Source organism: Amphiura filiformis, chromosome 14 (genome assembly GCF_039555335.1).
Source record: "Amphiura filiformis chromosome 14, Afil_fr2py, whole genome shotgun sequence".
In the NCBI taxonomy this organism is placed as follows: Eukaryota; Metazoa; Echinodermata; class Ophiuroidea; order Amphilepidida; family Amphiuridae; genus Amphiura; species Amphiura filiformis.
In genome coordinates, this window is record NC_092641.1 from 22,430,512 (window position 1) to 22,452,565 (window position 22,054).

General features: G+C 36.8%; 2 protein-coding genes across 3 annotated transcripts in view; one reads left to right on the plus strand and one right to left on the minus strand.

The window, feature by feature from the left end:
* Positions 1–22,054, plus strand: part of LOC140169842 (PIH1 domain-containing protein 2-like) — a 32,078-nt gene that overhangs the window by 5,211 nt on the left and 4,813 nt on the right. Inside the window, exon 1 of one of the 2 annotated variants that reach the window (XM_072193152.1) lies at positions 21,350–21,445. The exons of the other annotated variant lie outside the window; for it this stretch is intronic. The gene's annotated coding sequence lies outside the window, so the exon portion shown is untranslated. Of the gene's footprint in view, positions 1–21,349; positions 21,446–22,054 lie in introns of those variants that run through there. 2 annotated transcript variants of the gene reach the window in all.
* On the minus strand, positions 7,377–18,755 carry LOC140169840 (uncharacterized protein NKAPD1-like). The gene is made up of 5 exons (XM_072193150.1): positions 18,695–18,755; positions 15,457–15,673; positions 14,260–14,379; positions 13,199–13,325; positions 7,377–8,183 (listed from the first exon to the last, which is right to left on the minus strand). The coding sequence occupies exons 2-5, from the start codon at positions 15,597–15,599 to the stop codon at positions 8,154–8,156; spliced, it is 420 nt and encodes a 139-aa protein (XP_072049251.1). The 5' UTR covers positions 15,600–15,673; positions 18,695–18,755; the 3' UTR covers positions 7,377–8,153.

Sequence of the window (22,054 nt, forward strand, 5' to 3'; positions counted from 1 at the left end):
CATTCTGTAATTCTTAAGTTATGTTTCTTAATTTAGTTCCAGTTTTCTTTGTCTTGTTAGTTTTTTTGTTTGTTTTGTTTTGTTTTGTTTTAGTGCCCTGAGCGCTCTTAATTGAGTGGATATGTGCCTTGTCGCTATTATTATTATTATTATTATGTATTAATTGTATTTTGGGGGAGGGGGAGGGGAAAAGTGAATTTCAGAGAGGGCAAAATCTCTACACTAAAACATATAAAATTCAGAGAGGGCAAAAACTCCAAAACAGTGGTGGCACTTGGGGGAGCTAGTCTTTTATCTCTGTCTTTCATTATAATTATTTCTCTGTAACCCACATTTCAGCCTGTGAGGGTTGTTGATTTTTTTAATTTTTTTTTTTATCAAAAAAATACAGATTTTTTTTTATTTAAATCGGATTTTTTTTAAATAGATTTTTTTGATTCCAAGAACTGCTATACCCCATGATAAAGTCAAAAGAGTACCAGTGGAATGCTAGTCACAACCTTACCAGGTATTTACAAAAAATCAAAACATGTTTTTACATGTGAAAATTTCAAAGAAAAATTTGGTAAAATCATGGGGAACAAACGTGTTGAATTCTGCACCTTGAAGATGAATTTTTAGCAATAGATAAAGTGACATCATAGAGGTATTTTAATTGTATCCAAAAGTTGTAGAAGCATTTTAATGAAGTAAAATAGTCAGTTTAAGCAAGAAATTAACTTACATTTGTGATGCGATCAAGCAAAATCAGTCAGAACGCGGAAATATTCAATTTTCAGTTTCTTAAAGGATTGTAAGAGCATTTAATAACAAAGCTGCATTTTGCAGAAACTCCATTGAAATTGAACGATCAGTTCCAAAGATATGAGCAATTAAAGAGTTTCCGAAACAAAAGGAAACAAAAGGAAATATTTTATTTGTTTGGCTATATCTCAAAATCAATATTTCTGAGTTGCGACTGATTTTGCTTGATCGCATCACATTTTATCAATGTTGACAAAGTTTATTTAAATCAGTGATTTAAAAAAAAATCAAGTGATTTAAATCAATGATTTAAATCGGCATGATTTAAATCAAACAACCCTGCCACATTTGCACAGTATTTTTTGTGGGGCCTGAGAGCACATATGCAGGTCCATCCCAGGAGAAAAACTACCACTTTTTATTACCTAAATCCCTGGGTCTAAATCATTCTTGGCATGTAGGGGTCAAGTTTTGAAAATAATGCAGACGTGCTACAAATCACACTTCTAAAAATGTTAAGGTGGTATATGTCAGGCGTGCTGTTAAATTGCATTCGGTACCGGGGTATCACAGAGACATCACTTTTCAGGACATTTCCTGATTTCAGGAAATTTTGAAGAAAATTGACCAATTTCAGTAATTTTTTGCTTACCCTTCCTGTGCAAAAGGATGGGGGGAAAGTGCATTTTCAGGATTTTCCATGTTTTTCAGGAAATCTGACAATACCAATTGCACATCTCTGATATTATTGTTTTCTCATTACCATCCTGAAATTTGACACTTCAAATCGATGCATTTCCAAAGAAATCTTGAAAAAAGACAGTTGATTTGTGGTTACCAATTTTAGTGAAATTTCAAATGCCCAGGGTAACCAAGGAATGAAATTGGAATGAATTTGAGACATTTCACCCTGATACCGCAAAAAAAAAAAAGAAAAAGAAATACACAAAGGGCAAAATAAATAAAAATCATGTACTATCTTTGTCAAGCATGATACTTGGATCATGTAAAAAATATAAGAGAGCCTACCGCTCACTATAGTTAAAAACAAAATGAAGAATAACCATAAAAATGTGAAATGTGCATGATGTACACAAAAATAAAGAAATACTTAAGGAGCGAATTAAATAAAAGGCATAATATGAGCTATCTCATCTTGTCAAGAATTAAATTGCGTAAATGTTAATTAAGAATATGTAAATATTAAGAATGTGTACTTGGGTAAACTGGTTATCATTGGTATGGCGAAATGCCCCGGCAGTTTCCATCGGGACATGCACGAACGGGAATATGGCATTTGGCACAAAGTGTTGTTTCGGGATGCCACACCAGAATGCTGTTCATGCGTACTAACGTATTGGCTTGCCAAATTATTCACATTTATGTTGAAAATTTCCCATTTTCTCACATAGGTGCATATTAAGGGTGGTCTTAACCCTGGAATTATGGAAACTTTCGGGCTTCATAACTGCTAAATTATTAGTCTAAAGAATATAGAAGTATACATTTTTAGACTGGAAATGACTTGCTGAATTCATCTGTGAGGTCCAATTTGGGCCAAAATGCTCATTTTGGAGAAAATCCCAAAAACGAGTTTTTGACCCAAATTTTTCGTCGCAACGTAACAAAAATATTGTTTGGCCAAAATTTTTTTTTCATTAATTTTAAAACTAGATAAAAATTTGCACCAAAAATGGTAAAAAATGCAAAATTTTCAAAAAACCATAAAAAAGCCTGATTTTCTCCCAAATTTCAAAAATTTTGGTGAAGTTGGTCAAAATTCAAAAAAATGAAAAAACGGTCCCTAGATATTTTTATCTAGTTTTTAAAAATTAATAAAAAAAAATTTTGGCCAATTTTTTGTTACGTTACACGAAAAAATTTGGGCCAAAAAACCTGTTTTTTTGGATTTTCTCCAAAAATGAGCATTTTGGCCCAAATTGGACTTCACAGATGAATTCAGCAAGTCATTTCCAGTGTATACTTTTATATTCTTTAGACTAATAATTTAGCAGTTATGAGGCCCGAAAGTTTTCATAATTCCAGGGTTCAGACCAACCTTAAAGGGGACGATATTGGACATTGTATGCAAGTTTGATTGAAACAATCCATATCCTATACACAGTTGTGATTTTAAAGAAAAATACCTGGATTTAAAAGTTGCAGTTTACACTACAGCGATCAATGGTTAATATTGCGCATGTATTGTGGCACCGTCGTTAAAAACCCTCTCATTATCTTCGTGCTGACTTCAAATCAATACAAATAGCTGCAAGTTTTAAATTTGCGTATTTTTCTTTAAAAACACTGCTGTGTTGTTAATATTGAACGAAATTGGACACATGGGGTATCAAAATGCCCGTAAATAAATCATCCTTCTTTCTATGTTGAAATATTGTGAACACAATTATTTTGACGCTATAGGCGTTTCTATAGACCACTTGACATCAATGTTTATCAACAAAGGGAGGGATTGGTCTTTCGATATGCTCGAAACGAACCGCTTCACTGTTCGATGGCTTTCTTGTACTATATGAAATGTGGTGGGAGATTTAAAATACACATGCCCTGAGCAAACTACGATAACGATGTGCACACACACTGCAGGGCAAAGAACAATTGAAAGTGCCATAATGCGTGCGCATACTGCCGGGCAATGACGTCGCATGTCAAGTGGTCTATAACAGCTGCGTTACTTTTTGTCAGGGCTGTCAACTCTCACGCATTGGCCGTGAGTCTCACGCATTGGGTCACTTTCTCACGCCAAGGTAGTATAATCTCACGCCAAGGTAGTAAAGCTCACGCAAAAAGGTGGAAAATGAGTATAATCTCACGCATCGTCATGAATAATTTGTTGCTCCTACCCCCATCCCAAACACCCCCCCCCCCGCTTTTCACATTCACGAGCGCCGTGGCTCAAATAATCATGGTACAAAATTATTAACTGGAGTCGGCAAATCCCGGTACATCTCTGTCTCACGCCAAGCAATTCCAAAAAGTTGACAGCCCTGCTTTTTGTGCAGTCTTTATATATTTTAAATCTATAATCTTAGGACAATGTTATCTCAGTTACCCAATCAAAATGATGATATTCAATATTTGTGACACGATCTGATCCATGGGGCCAAAGGCGGCAAATTTGAAATTGAGATAAAGGTGAAAATATGGAGTAAAAAACAATAAAATACATAAGAAAATAGACATATCACAAAACTTCATAACTTTAGAACCATGACCTTTAGTGTCATTATGATAGCCTAATGTTTGTATAAGGTAATAGTTAAAAATGCCTCCTTTGGCCCCCCCATGGACCAGATCGTGTCACATTTCATATTGTATCAAAAAATATTAGAATTTAAACTCAAGTGTTTGATCTACATGTACTACAAACTTCAGAATACAAGAGGTTGACACTTGTTTGTACGAATGATTTGTATGGAAATATTTAATTGTGGAAACCCTTAATTATTAATTCATAAGCTTTTGTAACAGCTGAGCCAACATATTGAATAACTTATGAATCACCAGCTGAGCTGTATATACATCAATGAAAATATACATTTGATTTTTACTGGTACTAATACTACGGTATATTCGTTCCATTAACTGCCCATGCCCCTATAAGCGCCCACCCAGCGACTGTACAACAAGCAAACTGATATTAGTTTATTAACTGCCAGTGCCCATGCAAACCTGAATCATGGTCTTAAACATATGACACACCGATGATGATAGGTGAATATTTTGGGCCTTTTTTACGTTGTTGGCCTAAACAATGCAAAAAATAAGCACCCACCCAAAATGGTTTTATTAAGCACCCTGGTGGTTATTTGAACGAATATGGTACTTCGAGTGAGGGAACATAATGATCACTTGTGTAGCTTTTTCAAACTGCTATAATACAAATAAACACATAGCTTACAAAATACGGAAGTTTGTCCTCTTTGTTTCTTATACGTTTATTGCAAATATGAAGTAACAAATTATTTACATTCACATACATAATAAATACAAACTCTGTACACTTTGTCATTTCAGGTGGGGGAGGGGGTTCTTGAGAAAATTGTATGCAGGATGTGCCACACAGACTTTGCGTTGCCGACTTTCTCTGTACCAGTACCTAGTTTTTGCAACCCATCCGTATACAGGGGTGTGAGAAGCCACAGACCAAAAAAGACCTGAAAACAGCATAAAATCAGGGTAAAAATGCCAAATATGGCCTGAAAATAAAATAAAACTTAAATTTTGCAAAAATCAGCTGAATCACACCCCTGGTATACCAATTTTTTCATAAAAAACACCCTAATTTCCCCGAACTGGGTGCATTTGTCTCCACTGAAAACCCACCCATGAATATTGCTGAATAGGTACCCAAAACCGTGGCAATCCCCATACACTTTCAAACAGGGCGAACTCCCTCCAGGCTAGCAACCGAGTAAAGCATTTAGGTCAAAGAAATAACAATCCAAAGAAAAAATATAATACCACAAACAAAAAATATTTTCAATATCCCCTTTCTTTTAGTCGGGAAAAAATATTTAAAAATTTAAGATACACCCTGTAGAGTCAGGTTTTAGATTTTAAAATTCACTAACGTCTCCTTTATCACTAAGCCCTGTAGGCTGTATCAAAATGATTTTTTACAGTTTGGGGGACACTTTGTCCTCTGACCTTTTGGGAAAATTATTTTTGTGTGTAACAAATATTATTCAAAAAAGTTTACTAGAATAAAAGAATATAAAAAACATGGTTACAGTATTCATAGATTACCGGTATGTATTTAAAATAGTTTTGATGATTACATTGTTACAGTAATAATGGATCAGATGCAGCGCTCAAATTGGGCCGGTCGGGGGTGTAGATTTCAATGGGGTCATCCGTTCAGGTAATCAATAGAAATTCACACTCTCTTGTGGAGGACTAGGGTCATGTCTTCCACAGGGGGAGTGTGGATTTCAACTGGCATAACCCAAAGCATAGTTCTCTATTAATGGTACACTCAAAGAACCACTCAGCCAATCAAAAATGACTTTGAAATAGGTTCATCATGTTTGGTAAAATGTTCCTGGCCCGTTTCGCCAACTCTCAAAACATGCCGGATACAAATGCTCAGTTATGGAAAACTTCATGAAAAAAATTGATTCAAATAGATTCAAATTTCTCTTTTTATGAAATCCAGAAAAAGGGTACGTTCCTGAAAACTAAAATGTAAACGGATATTTTTATCCAGGGGTCCATTTCACTACAAAGCTTTGTAAGTCTTGAAAACGTTCGCAACTAACAATGAAATGAACCGCAACTTCCAAATGAACGGTACCCTTCGTAATAGGGATTTACTTCAGGAACCTTTCGTAAAGTTATGTCTAGTATTGGGTATTTGTAACTTTACGAACAGTTACTTGAGTTACGAAGGGTTAAAAGTTTAGTGAAATGTTTATTATAATAGTGCTCTCACAAAAAAGAGGTGTTTTTAATTCCTTTAAATGAGCATATGTGTAACCAATAGTGTATTCAATAATACGTTACTCATGACAGTCATCCTCATTTAAATAAATTTCTGTCCTCCATAAGGTAACACGGGACAATTCGCATGACGATACAATAAAACAGGTTATAGGTATGAATGGTTGTGGAATCTATCTAGAGACCTGCCCCTCTGTTATCTTAAGCTACAATGTATCTTAGAACTGTCCTCCAACATGGTTGTCATTTCAAATGTTATACCGTTCCGGTTGGTTTATTGCATACACTCTATAGTAAGTTTGTTGAGTGACCAGTGACCACACTGACGGGACCAGGAAAAAGTTTAATTTAACAAAACCAAGTGATTGTGCTTTTGCTGACAGCTGATTTTCACAAAGTTGGATCATCACAACAACACCAGTCACCAGCTTTTACTGATGAAACTGTTAGCAAAACGTTATGTTAGAATATATTATAATACTCGTGTATCTGTATGGTTTTTGAATGTTATGCAGGGCCCTGTGTAAGAACAGCATATTAGCTGATCAGGCTATCCTGGGTAAATATGATGTAAATAAATAAATAAATAGAAAATGTGTTTACTGTCAGTGATTTATGATAAGTAACAGTCATCAAAGTCAGTCATGCTTGAGCGGAGATATATAGTACATGTAGTTGCGAGGACTTATTGACCAACCCTCGTATAAACAACATATTACGTACTTTAGGCTTCATGAATATAAGAGACTTTACTCAACTAGATGTATGATGTATGTCCCCCTGATGAAGAGGAAAATCAGCAGGAAGTTAACCTTGTTGTGGAAGTTACCCCAGTTACTCCTACTATGCCAACAGAAATGGTAAATCAACACAGTTGCACAGTTAGTCTTGCTGATGTAAAAGGTCCCCCTGATGAAGAGGAAAATCAACAGGAAGTTAACCCTGATGTGGAAGTTACCCGTACTATGCCAACAGAAGCGGTAAATCAACATCATGTATTATTCAGGGATCTAAAATGGGTAACATCCATTTAAGAAAATCCATCTGGTCCTTGGACAGGTGGCTGAGAGCTTGCGTGCAGTATCACATTTAGAGGGCTTTGTCCGGGGAATAGGCTGCAGGTATCACTCCGTCCTAAAAACTTTTTTTTTTTTTTTTTTTTTGGCTCTTTTTATGAATTATCATCATCCAATTCGAAATGCATAAAAAAGATTTTTTTTAAATTAAAAACTAGCAAACTGGTCTGTAGCAAAATTGGCAAAAAAAAATTCCAGAATAAACCAATTTTACCTCAATTTTGAACAGAAATAATTTCAGAAAATTACTATACAGTCTTAGTGAGCCTTTTTTTCTCACATTTGGTATATTTTCGAGGTCAGTTTTCATTTTTCAGAGACCCAGCCGCACATACCAGCCCAATGATCCAAAATCAGTACCCCTCCAACCTAGCCTCAACCTGGCACAAAGCACACTTTTCCAAGCTCCATACTGACATTGCATACTTTTAATAATCCTTGCTTCCATGTCCATGTCTATGTTTCCTCCGTATACTAGACAACGACTCATCCTCCTCATCACTACCAGACTTCCTCCTGGTCTTATGTTTCTTACTATGATGATGATGTGTCTTATGGTTGCTATGTTGGTCACCATGGTTACTATGCATATGGTCAACATGGTTACTCTCATCTTTGTATCTTCTACGAGAACTAGACTTCATTTTGTCTTTTGATGAGTGATGATGATGGTGATGTTTTCTAGATGAGTCTCGGATTTCACCATCTTCACTACCTCTGTACTTTCTTTCAGTTCTTTCTTCATCTGATGATGATGATGATGATGATGATGATGATGAAGATGAATGTCTAGTTCTGTTTTTGTGTCTCTTTCGTTTTTCTCTTGAGGAATGTTTTCTTGACTTGCTACTGGTTCTTTTGTGGTCTGTGTCACTGCTGTCTGAATCTCGCTTTCTGTGCCTGGAAAGAACAACATTAGAAAGAATGAAGATCAACATGAATAAAGAATAAAATAATTACTGTATTTGTTCCATTAACCGCCGCCCAGGGTGCTTAACAAAGTGATTTTGGGTGGGCACTTATTTTTTACATTGTTTAAGCCGACAATACGTAAACAAAGCACAAGATCATCATCAGTGTGTCATATTTTTCAGACCATGGTTCAGATTTGCATGGGTAGTTAATAGACTAATATCACAGTTTACTTGAACTGTAGAGTCACTGGTTGGGCGCTTATAGGGACATGGGCGGTTAATGGAACGAATACGGTAGTATTATTATTTATATCAGCCTTTTGGGTGATACAATAAATCCACATATTTAGTTAGGGGAAAAAGTTCAATTTGGTGACCACTCTCTGGCTAGTAAGGTTTGATGATTGATTCGACTTCTATGGACCATTTAGAAAAAAATAGCCACCATGTCCCTCGCGAAAATCCGGCATTTTTAAGCTAGAGGCCAAAATCCAAAATGGCCGCCGCCAGCATTTTGAAAATTTAAGTTTTGAACCAGAGCACCTATAATCATGCACAAAGACACTTTTTCGGATATGTCGAGTACAAGGATTCCGATTCTGACATTAGTTTGACATTACGGCATCATTTTCACCCAGAAATCCAAGATGGTGGCGGCACCATCTTGAAAAATTTAGTTTTGAACAAGAGGACCTAAAATCGTGTACAAAGACACTTTTTGGATAAGTCGACCACAAGGATTTCAAATTTGACATTACTTTGACATTACAAACTCATATTTACCCAGAAATCCAAGATGGTGGCGCCGGCACCATCTTTAAAAAATAAGTTTTGAACCAGATTACCTAAAATCGTGCACAAAGACACTTTTTTCCGGTAAGTCGACCCCAAAAAATCCGAATCTGACATTAATTTGACGTTATAACATAATTTTTGCCGAGATGCAAGATGGCCCCTATTTGGTAGAGCGTAAATGTGATTTTTGAATGAGAGCAGAAGCATAAGTGTGTCATTTCCGCCTTATATGGGGTTTAAACTGCCTTATCTTGGGTTTACATCCCTTATCTAGGGATAAGGCGCCTTACCTGTGGTTTAGACGGCCTTATCCTGGGTTTACGTTCCTTACCTGTGGCTAAGATGCCTTAACCTTAGCATATCGCAGTCTAAACCCAGAAAAGGCATCTAAACCCCAGATAATGCGCCGTAACCCCCAGATAAGGGACGTATAAAGCAGTCCAAACCCCAAATAAGGCGCTTTAACCCTAAATGAGGAACATAAACCTAAGATAAGGCATCTAAACCCCACATAAGGTGCCTTAACTCTAGATAAGGGTCGTTAACCCCAGATAAGCGTCGTCAACCTCAGATAAGACATCTAAACCCAAGATAAGGCGCCTTAACCCCAGATAAGAGACGTAAACTCAGATATGGCAGTCTAAACCCCCGATAAGGCGCCGTAACCCCAGATAAGGGACGTACACCTCAGATAAACCAGTCCCAACCCCAAATAAGGCGCCTTAACCCTAAATAAGGAACATAAACCTAAGATAAGAGAAGTAAACCCCAGACGTCGCCTTATCTGGGGTTTAGACGGCCATATCTGAGTTTACGTCTCTTATCTGGGGTTAAGGCGCCTTATCTCGGGTTTAGATGCCTTATCTGAAGTTTACGACCTTTATCTGGGGTTAACAACCCTTATCTAGAGTTAAGGCACCTTATGTGGGGTTTAGATGCCTTTTCTGGGGTTTATGTTCCTTATTTAGGGTTAAGGCGCCTTATTTTGGGTTTAGACTGCTTTATCTGGGGTGTACGTCGCTTATCTGGGGTTACGGCGCATTATCTGGGGTTTATATGCCTTATCTGGTTTTAGACTGCGATATGCTAAGGTTAAGGCATCTTAGCCACAGGTAAGGAACGTAAACCCAGGATAAGGCCGCCTAAACCACAGATAAGGCGCCTTATCCCTAGATAAGGGATGTAAACCCAAGATAAGGCAGTTTAAACCCCATATAAGAGACATGAACCCCAGATAAGGCGGAAATGACACACTTATGCTTCTGCTCTCATTCAAAAATCACATTTACGCCTACCAAATGGGAGCCATCTTGGATTTCAGGGCAAAAATTATTTTGTAACGCCAAATTAATGTCAGATTCGGATTTCTTGAGGTAAAAAAAAAAAAAAAAGTGTCTTTGTACATGATTTTAGGTAATCTGGTTTAAAACTTATTTTTTCAAGATGGCGCCGCAGCCACCATCTTGGATTTCTGGGTAAATATGAGTTCAGTAATGTCAAAGTAATGTCAAATTTGAAATCCTTGTGGTCGACTTATCCAAAAAATGTCTTTGTACACGATTTTAGGTCCTCTTGTTCAAAACTAAATTGTTCAAGATGGTACCAGCCACCATCTTGGATTTCTGGGTGAAAATGATGCCGTAATGTCAAACTAATGTCAGAATCGAATCCTTGTACTCGACATATCCGAAAAAGTGTCTTTGTGCATGATTATAGGTGCTCTGGTTCAAAACTTAAATTTTCAAAATGGTGGCGGCGCGCCATTTTGGATTTTGGCCTCTAGCTAAAAAAATGCCGGATTTTCGGAGGGACATGGTGGCTACTTTTTTTCTAAATTGTCCATAGAAGTCGAATCAATCGTCAAACCTTACTAGCCAGAGAGTGGTCACCAAATTGAGCTTTTTCACCTAACTAATTGCATAGTGTCTTCAAAGTATCCAGATTGACTATTAAAAAATATTGTAGGTGAAGATGATGTGTGCGCAGCATACATTTCACTGATTGGAATCACACTCACACTGGGTTAGGTCAAATCAGTTTTAATTTATTTCTACCAAGTCGGTGTGATATCACACTCAATGCCATTCAATATAATTATTTTAGTAAAATATGAAATAAAATATGAAATAACTGCAAGTTGGAGCAAGAACTGAAAATGCCTCCAAATGTTTACTGTCCATTTTCAGGAAAGTACAATCTGGTACAAATATATTTTGGGTGCATCACCGTAAATATTTTTATATGTTGTTTTATTTGTCTGAATCCATTCACTAGTATTCCATAACATGTTCTGCAAACTATTTTCTTCACTATTATTCTTTTTTCTTTTTTTTAAAATACACCCCAACAGTCTTCGAACAGTCCAACTCGTATTGGTCCGAGTATAGTCCCACCCGTTTTTTATGTGAAAAATTTTCAAGTTAATTTTTTTTTTTCCGGTGTTGGAGTGTCCCTGGACCTAGACCTAGATGCTAGGATCATTCATGGTTGACCTAAAAAAAAATATAAAAAATTCAAGATATTTTGTATTTTAATATGAAAATTGATACTTTGTTTTCATGTCATACTCTATTAATGATTTCAAAATGCATTCAAATTCAATGCATTTTGAAATCATTAATAAGTATGACATGAATACAAATTATCAATTTTCACATTAAAAATACAAAATATCTTGAATTTTTTTTTTTTTTTTTTAGAACAACCATGAATGATCCTAGCATCTAGGTCTAGGTCCTAGGTTTTTTACAATTTCTGAAATTTTTCAAAAATGGGGGTGGGATTATACTCGAGCGTGGGACTATACTCGGACGAATACGGTAATATTTTTACCTTTGGGTGCACTTTTGCACTCCATTTTGAAAGTTGTAATTTGAAGTGCAGTCTCAGACAATCAACACATAAAGTCAGTGAAATGTGGTATCACAATTTTGCACCACACTTTTAAAGTTGTGTCGCAACAAGCAAATAATGGGGTGTAAATTGCACTGCGATAGCAGACGATGGTGGACTACATTATTCAATGTGGCAACAGCCAAAAGCGTAAACAAAACAGACAATATGACGGCAACACTGCCTGCACGATGGACGCAATTATTTTTTCCCGGAGCCAAGATCCGTTCTTAGCTCTATTGGCCGGGTGGCCCCATTACAGAAAAAAAATGCATAATAAAAAAAATTTAAATTCAAAGAAAAAAGAAGAAGAAAATTTTTAATCATCGCCGGGATGGGAATCGATCTCGGGACCCTTTATGTGGTGGCGAGATCCGTAACCACTACACCACGTAAACTCATTGATACACGTGGGGGAAATTTTCAGTATATATCGTAACATATCGTGCGTTATTCATACAAAAAAATTTAAAAAAACAGTACTTACAATGAGGTTCACTGGCGAACCTCAACGGATTTAGACTGATAAAATAGTGCTTAATAACATACATACAGTTTTGGAATAATTTGAGACATTTTTGTGTTTACGTGTAAAACCAATGACAACGTCAAAATTGAGCCAATCTTGGCCGCCCCCCCCCCCCTGTGCGATAGGGTATTTCCAATGCTGCACCCCAAATGGAAGACATGCCCTTAATATTTCCCACATGGATCCAGATTTCAAATGGAATTCGAAATGCATAATCCCTGTGTAAAAGCCATGTCTTCCATAGAGTGTATACTGTGTATATATCAGCCTTAGGCCCAAAAAAATAATTGTTTGTTTGTCCTCCACAGGCTCCACAGCTTCGAAAGAGGAGGTGCGGGTGGGCGGATTTTTTTAATTGTTTTATTTGGATCATTTGGCGTATTCCTGGACCTAGCTAGAACTAAAAGCTACAATCGTTTTGTTTCTTTAATATGCAAAGTTATAGTTTGTGTTCATGTCATAGTTTTTTATGATTTCAAAATGGATATAAATCCAATGTATTTTGAAGTCATTAAAGACACAAAATGTTTTTTGGGGGGCTTTTTATTTTCAAGGCTTGAAAGATCCTAGCATTTAACTCTAGCTAGGTCCAGAGATACTCCAAATCTGAAAAAAAAATTGAATTTTTTATTTATTTAAAAAAAAAATAGAAAAAAAAATAAATAAAAAAATGGTCAGGCCTTAAACTGAGGAGCGGGCGGTGGAGGACAAACAAACAACTTTTTTTTTTTTTCTTTATACACTCACTTTCCATCACATATTCCGAAAACCAACCATTTCCTCACCTTTTTCTTTTTTTTCCTCTTCTTGCCTTTTCTCCTCGCATCCTCCTCATCACTACTTGTCTCTTCCGTAGATGATTTATCAATGAATTCATCCGGGTAGAGCTCCTTGAAACCATTATGACCCCATCTACAGAGAATAAATCGTTGGAATTTCAATTGATGATCAGCTGCACAACAACTCTTCCTACATTGTATCTCAAATCAACCAATTTCCAGAAAAGGTTGGATGGTCACAATCTGAGATTTTGCTTTAAATCACTCATATCATAGTCCTATGGGCTAAATGAACACATTTCAAACAGTGGGTCTCAACTCCTTGTCATTTGAACTAGCCAATTGAGAATTCAGAATTGGGTCAGACCCCCATTTTTGCTCACAGGCGTCGCAACGTTATTTTTTTCCAGGTTTAGACATCTTCCCATAGGAGTAAGCTACACTCGAATTGAGGGTGTATTTGACCCAAATATTCAGATTCTGGACTCAAAAACAATGTGTCTCACCCCAATTTGCTGACATAGACATCTAAACATGCATGGCAATGCTAACGCACATGACAAATTCCATTTCTGACCCCCTCCTCCTCATACGCGATGTCAAAGCAGGATAGACCACTCATTGGCTTAATAAAAAATTTCACACGGGCTCATAGATGGCTTCTGAGCCAAAAATCCCCCGTTCCCTGACGACATTTAACCATGTGGAAAATAATCCATCATAACAAAATTCACACATGTTCAAAATACTTATATCATGGTTGTTCCTCTGTACCAAAAATCTAAATGGTGTCAAGTCATCTTCATGGTTAAAATCTGTCATTGAAATAAACAGTAAATTGATGTACTTTGCATTCTGGTTATTAGAACATTACTGTGTATTACAATACAATCTCCAAACAGTCATTTGACCATGAAGATGGTTCGCATCTGGCACATCTGTGTGGTATAAGATGTAAGATAAAGTAAACCACTGGTTTACTTTATCTTTAATCCATATGCACACTATCCATACTGCAGTTGTCTCCGATATTAATGCCTACATGCTTCTAAACTAATTCAACTTACTTTTCTGGGTTCTTGTTGGAGTAGACATGTTTGACAATTTTATTAGTCAGCCTATCTACTTCATCATCCATGGTGTCACTCCTCATTTTTCCTCTTCCACCCGAGTCGCTGTACCTGGACCTGCACCAAAAAGTGTAAGTGTAATTCAAAATGTCAAAACAAATCCCAACAAAAGTGAATTCATATGCGTCCTTAAGACACATCAATAGGGGTAGTTACTTGGATAATCCCAGTCACACATCAATATACCCAATACATGGATTCTGGGTTTTTCTACCGGAAGTCGGTTTCACTGAAATTTCTAGTACACCCACAAGAGAATAAAGGCGAACATTGCATACATGTATAACAATACAATGTAGATACAGCCAGGGGTAGCATTAAGGCCCGAAATTTGGGGGTTGTTTTCCCATGTTTTTCACTCCCGAGCTTGCAGAAAATCCAAATTGCATGGGGTGAAAATTAAATCTCGGGGGTGGCAAATATTTTGCAGTGTAGTCAGGGGTAGGACTAGGAGTAAGGTCCAAAAGTAGAGGGTCAGAGTTCACCCCCGAGCTTGCACATTCCCAATATATGGAGGGTGAAAATTAATATTTTTTAAATTTGGGGAGTCATTCACCCCCAATCGGGGGTTAACGCTACCCCTGGATACAGCTTGGAAGTTAATCATCCTCCTGGTAGTGGCAATGTAGCCCCAGTTTACGGTACTAACTTTTTTGTCACTATCAACCCATGTTGCCTTAATAGATAGTGAATCTGATTTAAAATCAATACAGAAAATTGAAATGGGAGAAATGCATTGTGGGAAGTGTAAGATATCTCCTCTGGTCAGATGGTATCTGACAAAAGAATACATGTATGTATATCACATAAATTTGTTTGTAAATGGGGTGTTTGAAGTTTCATATGTGACCTGCTACCACAAAATGATTACAAGTTGCTAGTTTCAAGTGTCATGGTTCCTGCGTTGGAGTTCTTTGTTTCACACACACCTGTTCAAGCCAATAGTATCTGTGTGTCCTTTGGGGGCACAATGGGCCATTCACAAGGGACATGTATTCTGCTGGCTTGTGCAAGTGCGGGGCAAACAAAGAACATCAACTCAGAAGCTAGAATGTCTCAAAACTACCAACTTGTGACTTTATGCTCATTTCGTGGTAACAGCTAGGTCACATATTGCTCTATATTATAACAAACCTGTTTCTGCTATCCCTGGGATCTCTGGGATCCCTCCTCTGTTTCCACATGTCCTTTTCCTCTCTGAGTCTGTTGTGTACCTCGGTGTGTCGCAAAACATTTCTCAGCAATTTACGGTCTAAATAGCGCACGGATGAAGCCATGGTAGCGAGCTGCTTGAATTTCGCCAACAGTATGTCCTAGTCATCAATCTTACTTGGTACTTGTCTTTTATGAACTGGAGAATGGAGATCATAGAGAAGCATGAGAGATCAGATCAAGTGAATACTTATGAATAGTGACTAAGATTCTGAATCATTCACCTGGGTCATTTCATCTCAACTCAACCAATTTTCAGAAAAGGTTAGTCGGTTGGTCATCCTCTCAGATTTTGTTTAAAATCACAAATAATATCATAGCCCTGGGTCAAATGAACACATTTCAAATGGTAGGTCTCAATTCCTTGTTGGCCTATATTGAGTATTGACAATTGGGCAGACCCCCTTTTTGCTCCCATGTATCGCGACATTATTTTTTCCGGGTTTAGACATCCATATCTTCCCATAGGTCTGAATAGGAGTAGGTCTGGCTACAAATTGGGGTGTCTTTGACAATCAAATACATGTATTAAGATTCTGGACTCAAAAACAATTCTCACCCCCATTTGTTGATATAGACATGTTCGTGCTGACGAGCATGAATATTCCAAATTTTTATGCCGCCCTCTTCATACTTAGTCCAGATATGACTTCTCAGACATTTTTTATTTTGCCTTTAGTGGGAAATATACAATGTAGGTTGAGATGTGACCCCTAAAGCATTTTATTAGCATTGCACCCACGACATTCTCAATGAGAATAATTAGAAATTAAACTGCTGGCTGCCCAAAAGCAAAAGCAATTTAAATATATACACATTTCAACTCATTGTACAGGGTGACCTTGAAGTTATACAGGGTGGAATAAAAAAATTCCAAATAAAAAATGGGTCACTTAATGCATTGCTTATTACTAACTTGCAGTTATAAACTGAAAGTAAACAACATTGATTTGGTTATCTAGAGGTTAGGGGGAGCCTACTGACTTTGGAAGAAAAAAAATGTATTTATTTATTTATTTATTATGCTTCATCACTCGCTCATATACAATTACAATGATAAATATATATTATTATATAAATATTGCATACTAATAATCAAGACTTAACCATGTCTGCAGCCCATATGGATGCAAAGATATGATCAGTTGATTCAACGCGCACACACAAAATCTTTATTTCCCATAGACTTTGCACATACCGCCACCGCCTCATCCGCCACCGCCTCATCCCCCACCTCAGTCATTCTGAACTCAAACAACTCTAACTCCACTATCTTAGCTGATAAACAATTCTCCTTTGGAGGTCTGTTAGGGCACTCATTTAGCTACAAAATGACACCAAACACACTTCAATACCTTTTGTTTAAACAGAGATATAACAATTTGAACGAGTCTCGATTTGTAAAAGCGTACCAAAACCACCATTTTTGGGTGGCGAGTTCAAAACGCTTGGCCAGTGTCAGAAGGATGGTCCACAACAATAGCCTGAATAAGATTCAGGAGAGGTCAAACAGGTTGACAATATTAATATTTTGCAACATTTAAAATGAAAACAATAACACTGAAGGCACCCTATGGCACCTGCTACAACTTGAGAAAAAGTCCTCAAACGTTAGAAATTTACTACAACTGCTGTTGAACATAAGACATTTTTTATGCGTAGCATTATCAGCTTGCACTACTTGATTATTGTTACATTTGCACACTTCACTGTATAAGTCTATGGCATAAAATTGTGGGTTGAGTAGCAAACAAAAATGTGATCAAAATTGAGTACACCCCGGCCCGGTAGCATTTTGCTGCGCGATATCAGCTATCCACACTGAATAGGGGATTTAAAAGCTGTGAAGAGGGATCATGTGCTCCTTTTGTCCATTTGCCATAGACTCTGAATGGAAACAGTTAACACTAACAGTCAGTTCAACCCCAGAACCACAGAATTAAAATCAGAGAACCAGGACTCGACCGCCATCTTGATACAGGCATGGAGCAAAAATTGGGGGTATTCGGTTCCCCTCGGAATGCGCTCGAGGCATTCGTTGTCATGCAAGCGCAACATGGATAATGGGCACATTTGAGAGACGCACTTGATGCAACCTGCACACGCGTACGCGAGTATCAAGACGCTTTAGATGAGACGCAGAATTGTTTTCGTTCGTCTCCGCGCACCGTCGGCAAGGACCCGAATACCCCCAATATTCTCCCCATAGTTGCCGGCGCGATTGTATGTAGCGGTATAGGGAGTCCCGGTTCTCCTTCTCTAATTCTGTGCCCAGAACACAATCATTAGGTACAATGTATCCTAGGTGAATTCAAATTTGCCATCAAACTGCATCATTTTATATCAAATTAAAGCCCTTGAGTAAACAAAGCCAAAACTGAAAACCTTTTGTTCATAGCACTTTCCGTAGCAAAGTTACATCTTGTCAAACTAAGCCTGACTTTCATCAAAAAGATTCATCTAGCAAAATTCCTCAAAACGGCATTTCGAGGGTGTTTCTAGATCTTAGACTTAGTCTCATGGCGATAGCAGCTTTTTTTAATGGAACTGCTATCAAAATCCCTCTGAAATTCCATGTGCGGGTGACTTATCACCATAAAAAATTATATATTTGGGTCAAGTGAAGTATAGAAAACATATTTATGTAGGTTTCTTTCTTCGGGCACAAGTTTTAAATTTCTATGTAAAAATGCATTGACATTGTCGGCGAATTTGGCTGACCAGCAAATGTGTTAACTAAGGTTTGCCTGGGTTACCTAGTACAATCATTCTGGGACGGCTTATTCGGACTAATTCGTTCGACATTTCAATAATTGTTATTGTTATTATTGTAGCTTGTGTCTGACCATCCCAGAATATTCTTGGGGTGAAAATAAGTCAGTCTGTAATGGATACACCTGTAGTTTCAGACAAATACCTCGGGCTAAAAAGGCCCCAATAACTTGCCTATCAAAATTCGACAACCATGTTACATGTAAGCTTAAAAAATTCACAACAATTTTACGTCAACGTGACGATGCCGATTACACAATGCAATTTTGCCATTCAGAAGCTTATGACTCGAAACATGTAATGTTTGAAGCAATCATGAACAGTACTGCAATTTATACACAGCAAAAACAATTGGTTAAATACAGAAAATTAGAATAAAGAAACATACCTTTTTTCCGTGCAACAAATAAAACTTTGAAACTTCTGAAGCTGTCGCTAAATGAATATTAATCAGATGACATCACTGATCCGCGCGTGGATTTGGCCTGAAAAAAAGTAGTTCTGTTACCCTTTTTCAAAAGTCGTTTATTAAAGATTTCCACTTTCCAATGTTATTTTGTTGGGATGGGGGGAAATAGCGAAAACTATTGTTTTGGTTTATTATTTATCATAACTGAATAACTGCAAAGGCAAAATGTTTAGATTTTTCACAATGCCCTTCAAATAACCGATGCGCAGTTATTAAACCTCTAAACATTATTTATACCTGCAGAACTGTGGGACATGTGTAATTATAGAAACCCAAAAATCATCATGTTTTATTTTTATTATTAGACACATTTTATGTACATGTACTTTTTATAATACATTAATTCTTTTAAAAGTTATGCAAATTGGATAAAAAAAAGCTTTAAAACCGCATGTCTCTATTATTGTCTTTGCTCAGTTTTCTTTATTTTCAAATGCGTTTTTTACAATTTATTTTTCACCAAATTTGGACCTAAGAAAAAATGTTATAGGCCTCGAACTTTGCATATAGTAGACTATTTCCTAGTGCACGACCTACAATCAAATTGATCTGGGACACTTAAAAATATTTTGTCAAATTAACAAGATTTGGTACACACATTATTACAAAAACCCAGGTGATATAGGCCTACCCTCCCCCCGGGCCTACCCTATACAGCCCTGATGTTAGCAGAAATAGGTCCATGACTGATGTACTAGATCTTTGCAAGAGCTTTAATTTGACACCTCAAGTGTCCTGATTGTATAGTGGAGCTATACATTTTTTAGTTCTAATTTGCACTAATTAGATATGCAAATTTTAATTAGCTGATTAATATGCATAAAATCTGAGTTGGAGCAATTTTTGTGTATTTTCATGATATACCTGTTACTTTGGTCCAAGTTGGATATTTCTATGATCTTCCCATGTACAAAAAAATGTCTATTACACCCGTCTCAAATCTGGAAATATATGGCCTGAAGGCTCCAACACAGTTTTTAAACCTTTAAAAATGTTAAACAGTAGGTGGAGGTGCCCTATTAAGCATTAGCTTTGGATATTTAAAAATAATATGATTTAAAAAAAAAAAAGCTTCAAGTTTAAAAAACATGAATGTTTTGAGCTGCCCTTTCAGTTCAGTTACTAACTAAAATGTCAGATTTTTTTTCTGTATTTATTTTAGATGTTGTGAACAAAATTGAAAAAGTTTGCCACAAAAACAAAGTGGGCAAATATCCAATTAACAGAAATACAGTGTAGTGCATACTGCAATAGCCTCAACTTAAAAACCCATGACAGCTAGGACAGTTTTCACCATTTTGTTTTATCGTTTGATTTTTAAAATAATGCATGAATAAGCAGTAAATAAAGTGAAGCCTTCTTGCTTAAATCTTGACATAACCTCATTAAAAACATTTTCACATTTACAGACTTGACATTTAATATGGAATATTTTTCGCAAAATTCCAAGACTGGTCTGGACGGAGTCTGCATAGACCGCGCGGGCTAAATATTAATTAGGGTGTGTCAAGAGATGATGTAAAATAATTGTTTGATAGAAAATGTGCTTTCCATATGTTTACATTATCGTACTCATAATGTAGCGAATTTGCCTAAAATGGCGGATTTAGGGAATCTGAATTTCAGCTTTGCGGGGGACACAATTTCGGACTTTATGCAACATGGTTCTGTTATTATCAAATTTACAGGGGTTTTAGGCGGTATTTCTTAAACTTTGTCAGCAACTGGCATTCATCACAGCTGAAATACACTTACAATGTATCAAGTTTTTGAACAGGGGAGGAGCTTAAAATAGGGCTCTTAAAAGCTGTACGTACTCGGAAAGTTTGAATGGCCCCTGTAGTCAAATGTTATAGAATTACGATACAAAAATAACTGTGCGGATTCCTGGTTGTCCAATGAACTCACAATGTTTCTTTGTTTGCAGTAAGTTTATAACATGTGGCCCCAGGGGATGATTCAAACTTTCTGAGTGCGTACCACTTTTAAGAGCCATATTTTTCAAAGCTCCTCCCACTTTCAAAACTGGTAAATCACAGGTGCATTTCAGTTCTGATGAACACTTATTGGTATTTAGGTTCAGTAAAATCGCCTCAGACCTCAATAAATTTGATAATATCAGAATAATGTTGCTCAAATTCAGAAATTTTACTCCAACAAAAATCAAATTCAGTCACCTTAAATCCGCCATTTTATGCTAATTCACTACATTATGAGCGCCATAATGTAAACTAATGGAAAGCACATTTTCTGTCAAGCAATTATTTTACACCATCTCCCGACACACCCCAATTAATATTTAGCCCGTGCCGTTTATGCAGAGCTCTACCAGACCAGTCTTGGAAATTTGCGAAAAAGTATTCCATATTAAATGTCAAGTCTGTACTATGTGGTAATAAACAAAATCATAAGAATGATATTAAACATTGAGTGCAATCTCGCAATTTATACAATCTTTTTTTTTTTTTTGCCTGAGGGTAACACAAAATTATTTTCCTTGGCCTCTTTGTTGCAGCTTTGATGACGTCACGTAATGCATATTTGATTAATGTAACACTATGAGTGAACATAAGCACACACAGGCCGGTCAAAGGTAAAAAGGTCAGCACTGCTGGCGTCCGTAGTTTCAGTTGGCAACCTAGTAAAAAATTTATTTCTGTGGTACATTGTGTAAGTTTTTATTTTTGTTTCATTTGATTGTGTATATAGGATTGACAGGAAACATTTCTTGCGTTTTCCTGCTCTGGCTTTATGAGATTCTATAGGTTTTTCATTTTTGTTCAACTGCGAATCCGATCATGCCCAGTGACAGTGTCAGTGACAGTCATCATGATCCAAGTTGTTGTTGACTCTGATATTGTCATTCATGCATGATATACTGTTATTCAGACTTCCTTTTACAAATTAAGCATACTGCTAGCCGTCCAACTCGTAATATTTTACACAAGGTCCAATCACGCACACGTTTGATGATGCGCGATGCAATGGTGGTAACGCTGAAAAGCAATGAAAGGAACCTTGGACCAAGGCTTGGAAAATATGAATAGTAACATTCATATAATTCCATGACTAGTCTAATGCTGGTATTATAACTATTATACTTTCCTGCCGCTTTTCCGCTCTGAAGATGATTTTGCACCACTGCGCAGTCGCACCAGACACCAGTGGCATGGCGTAGATTTCTTTACAACATTGGGGGGATGGGGTTGGAAAAAATTTAAGTATAAATAATAAAGTGAATCAAGCACCTTTTGGCGACAGAATAAGTTAATGGTATAA

Bases quoted from the DNA above. Each gene is read 5' to 3' on its own strand.
- LOC140169840 (XM_072193150.1), bottom strand. From the start codon at position 15,599: ATGGCTTCATCCGTGCGCTATTTAGACCGTAAATTGCTGAGAAATGTT. The intron at 13,326-14,259 runs GTAAGTTGAATT...TATTCTCTGTAG, and splicing joins TCCAACAAGAACCCAGAAAA to ATGGGGTCATAATGGTTTCA. The intron at 8,184-13,198 runs GTGAGGAAATGG...TGTTCTTTCCAG, and splicing joins AGAGGAAAAAAAAGAAAAAG to GCACAGAAAGCGAGATTCAG.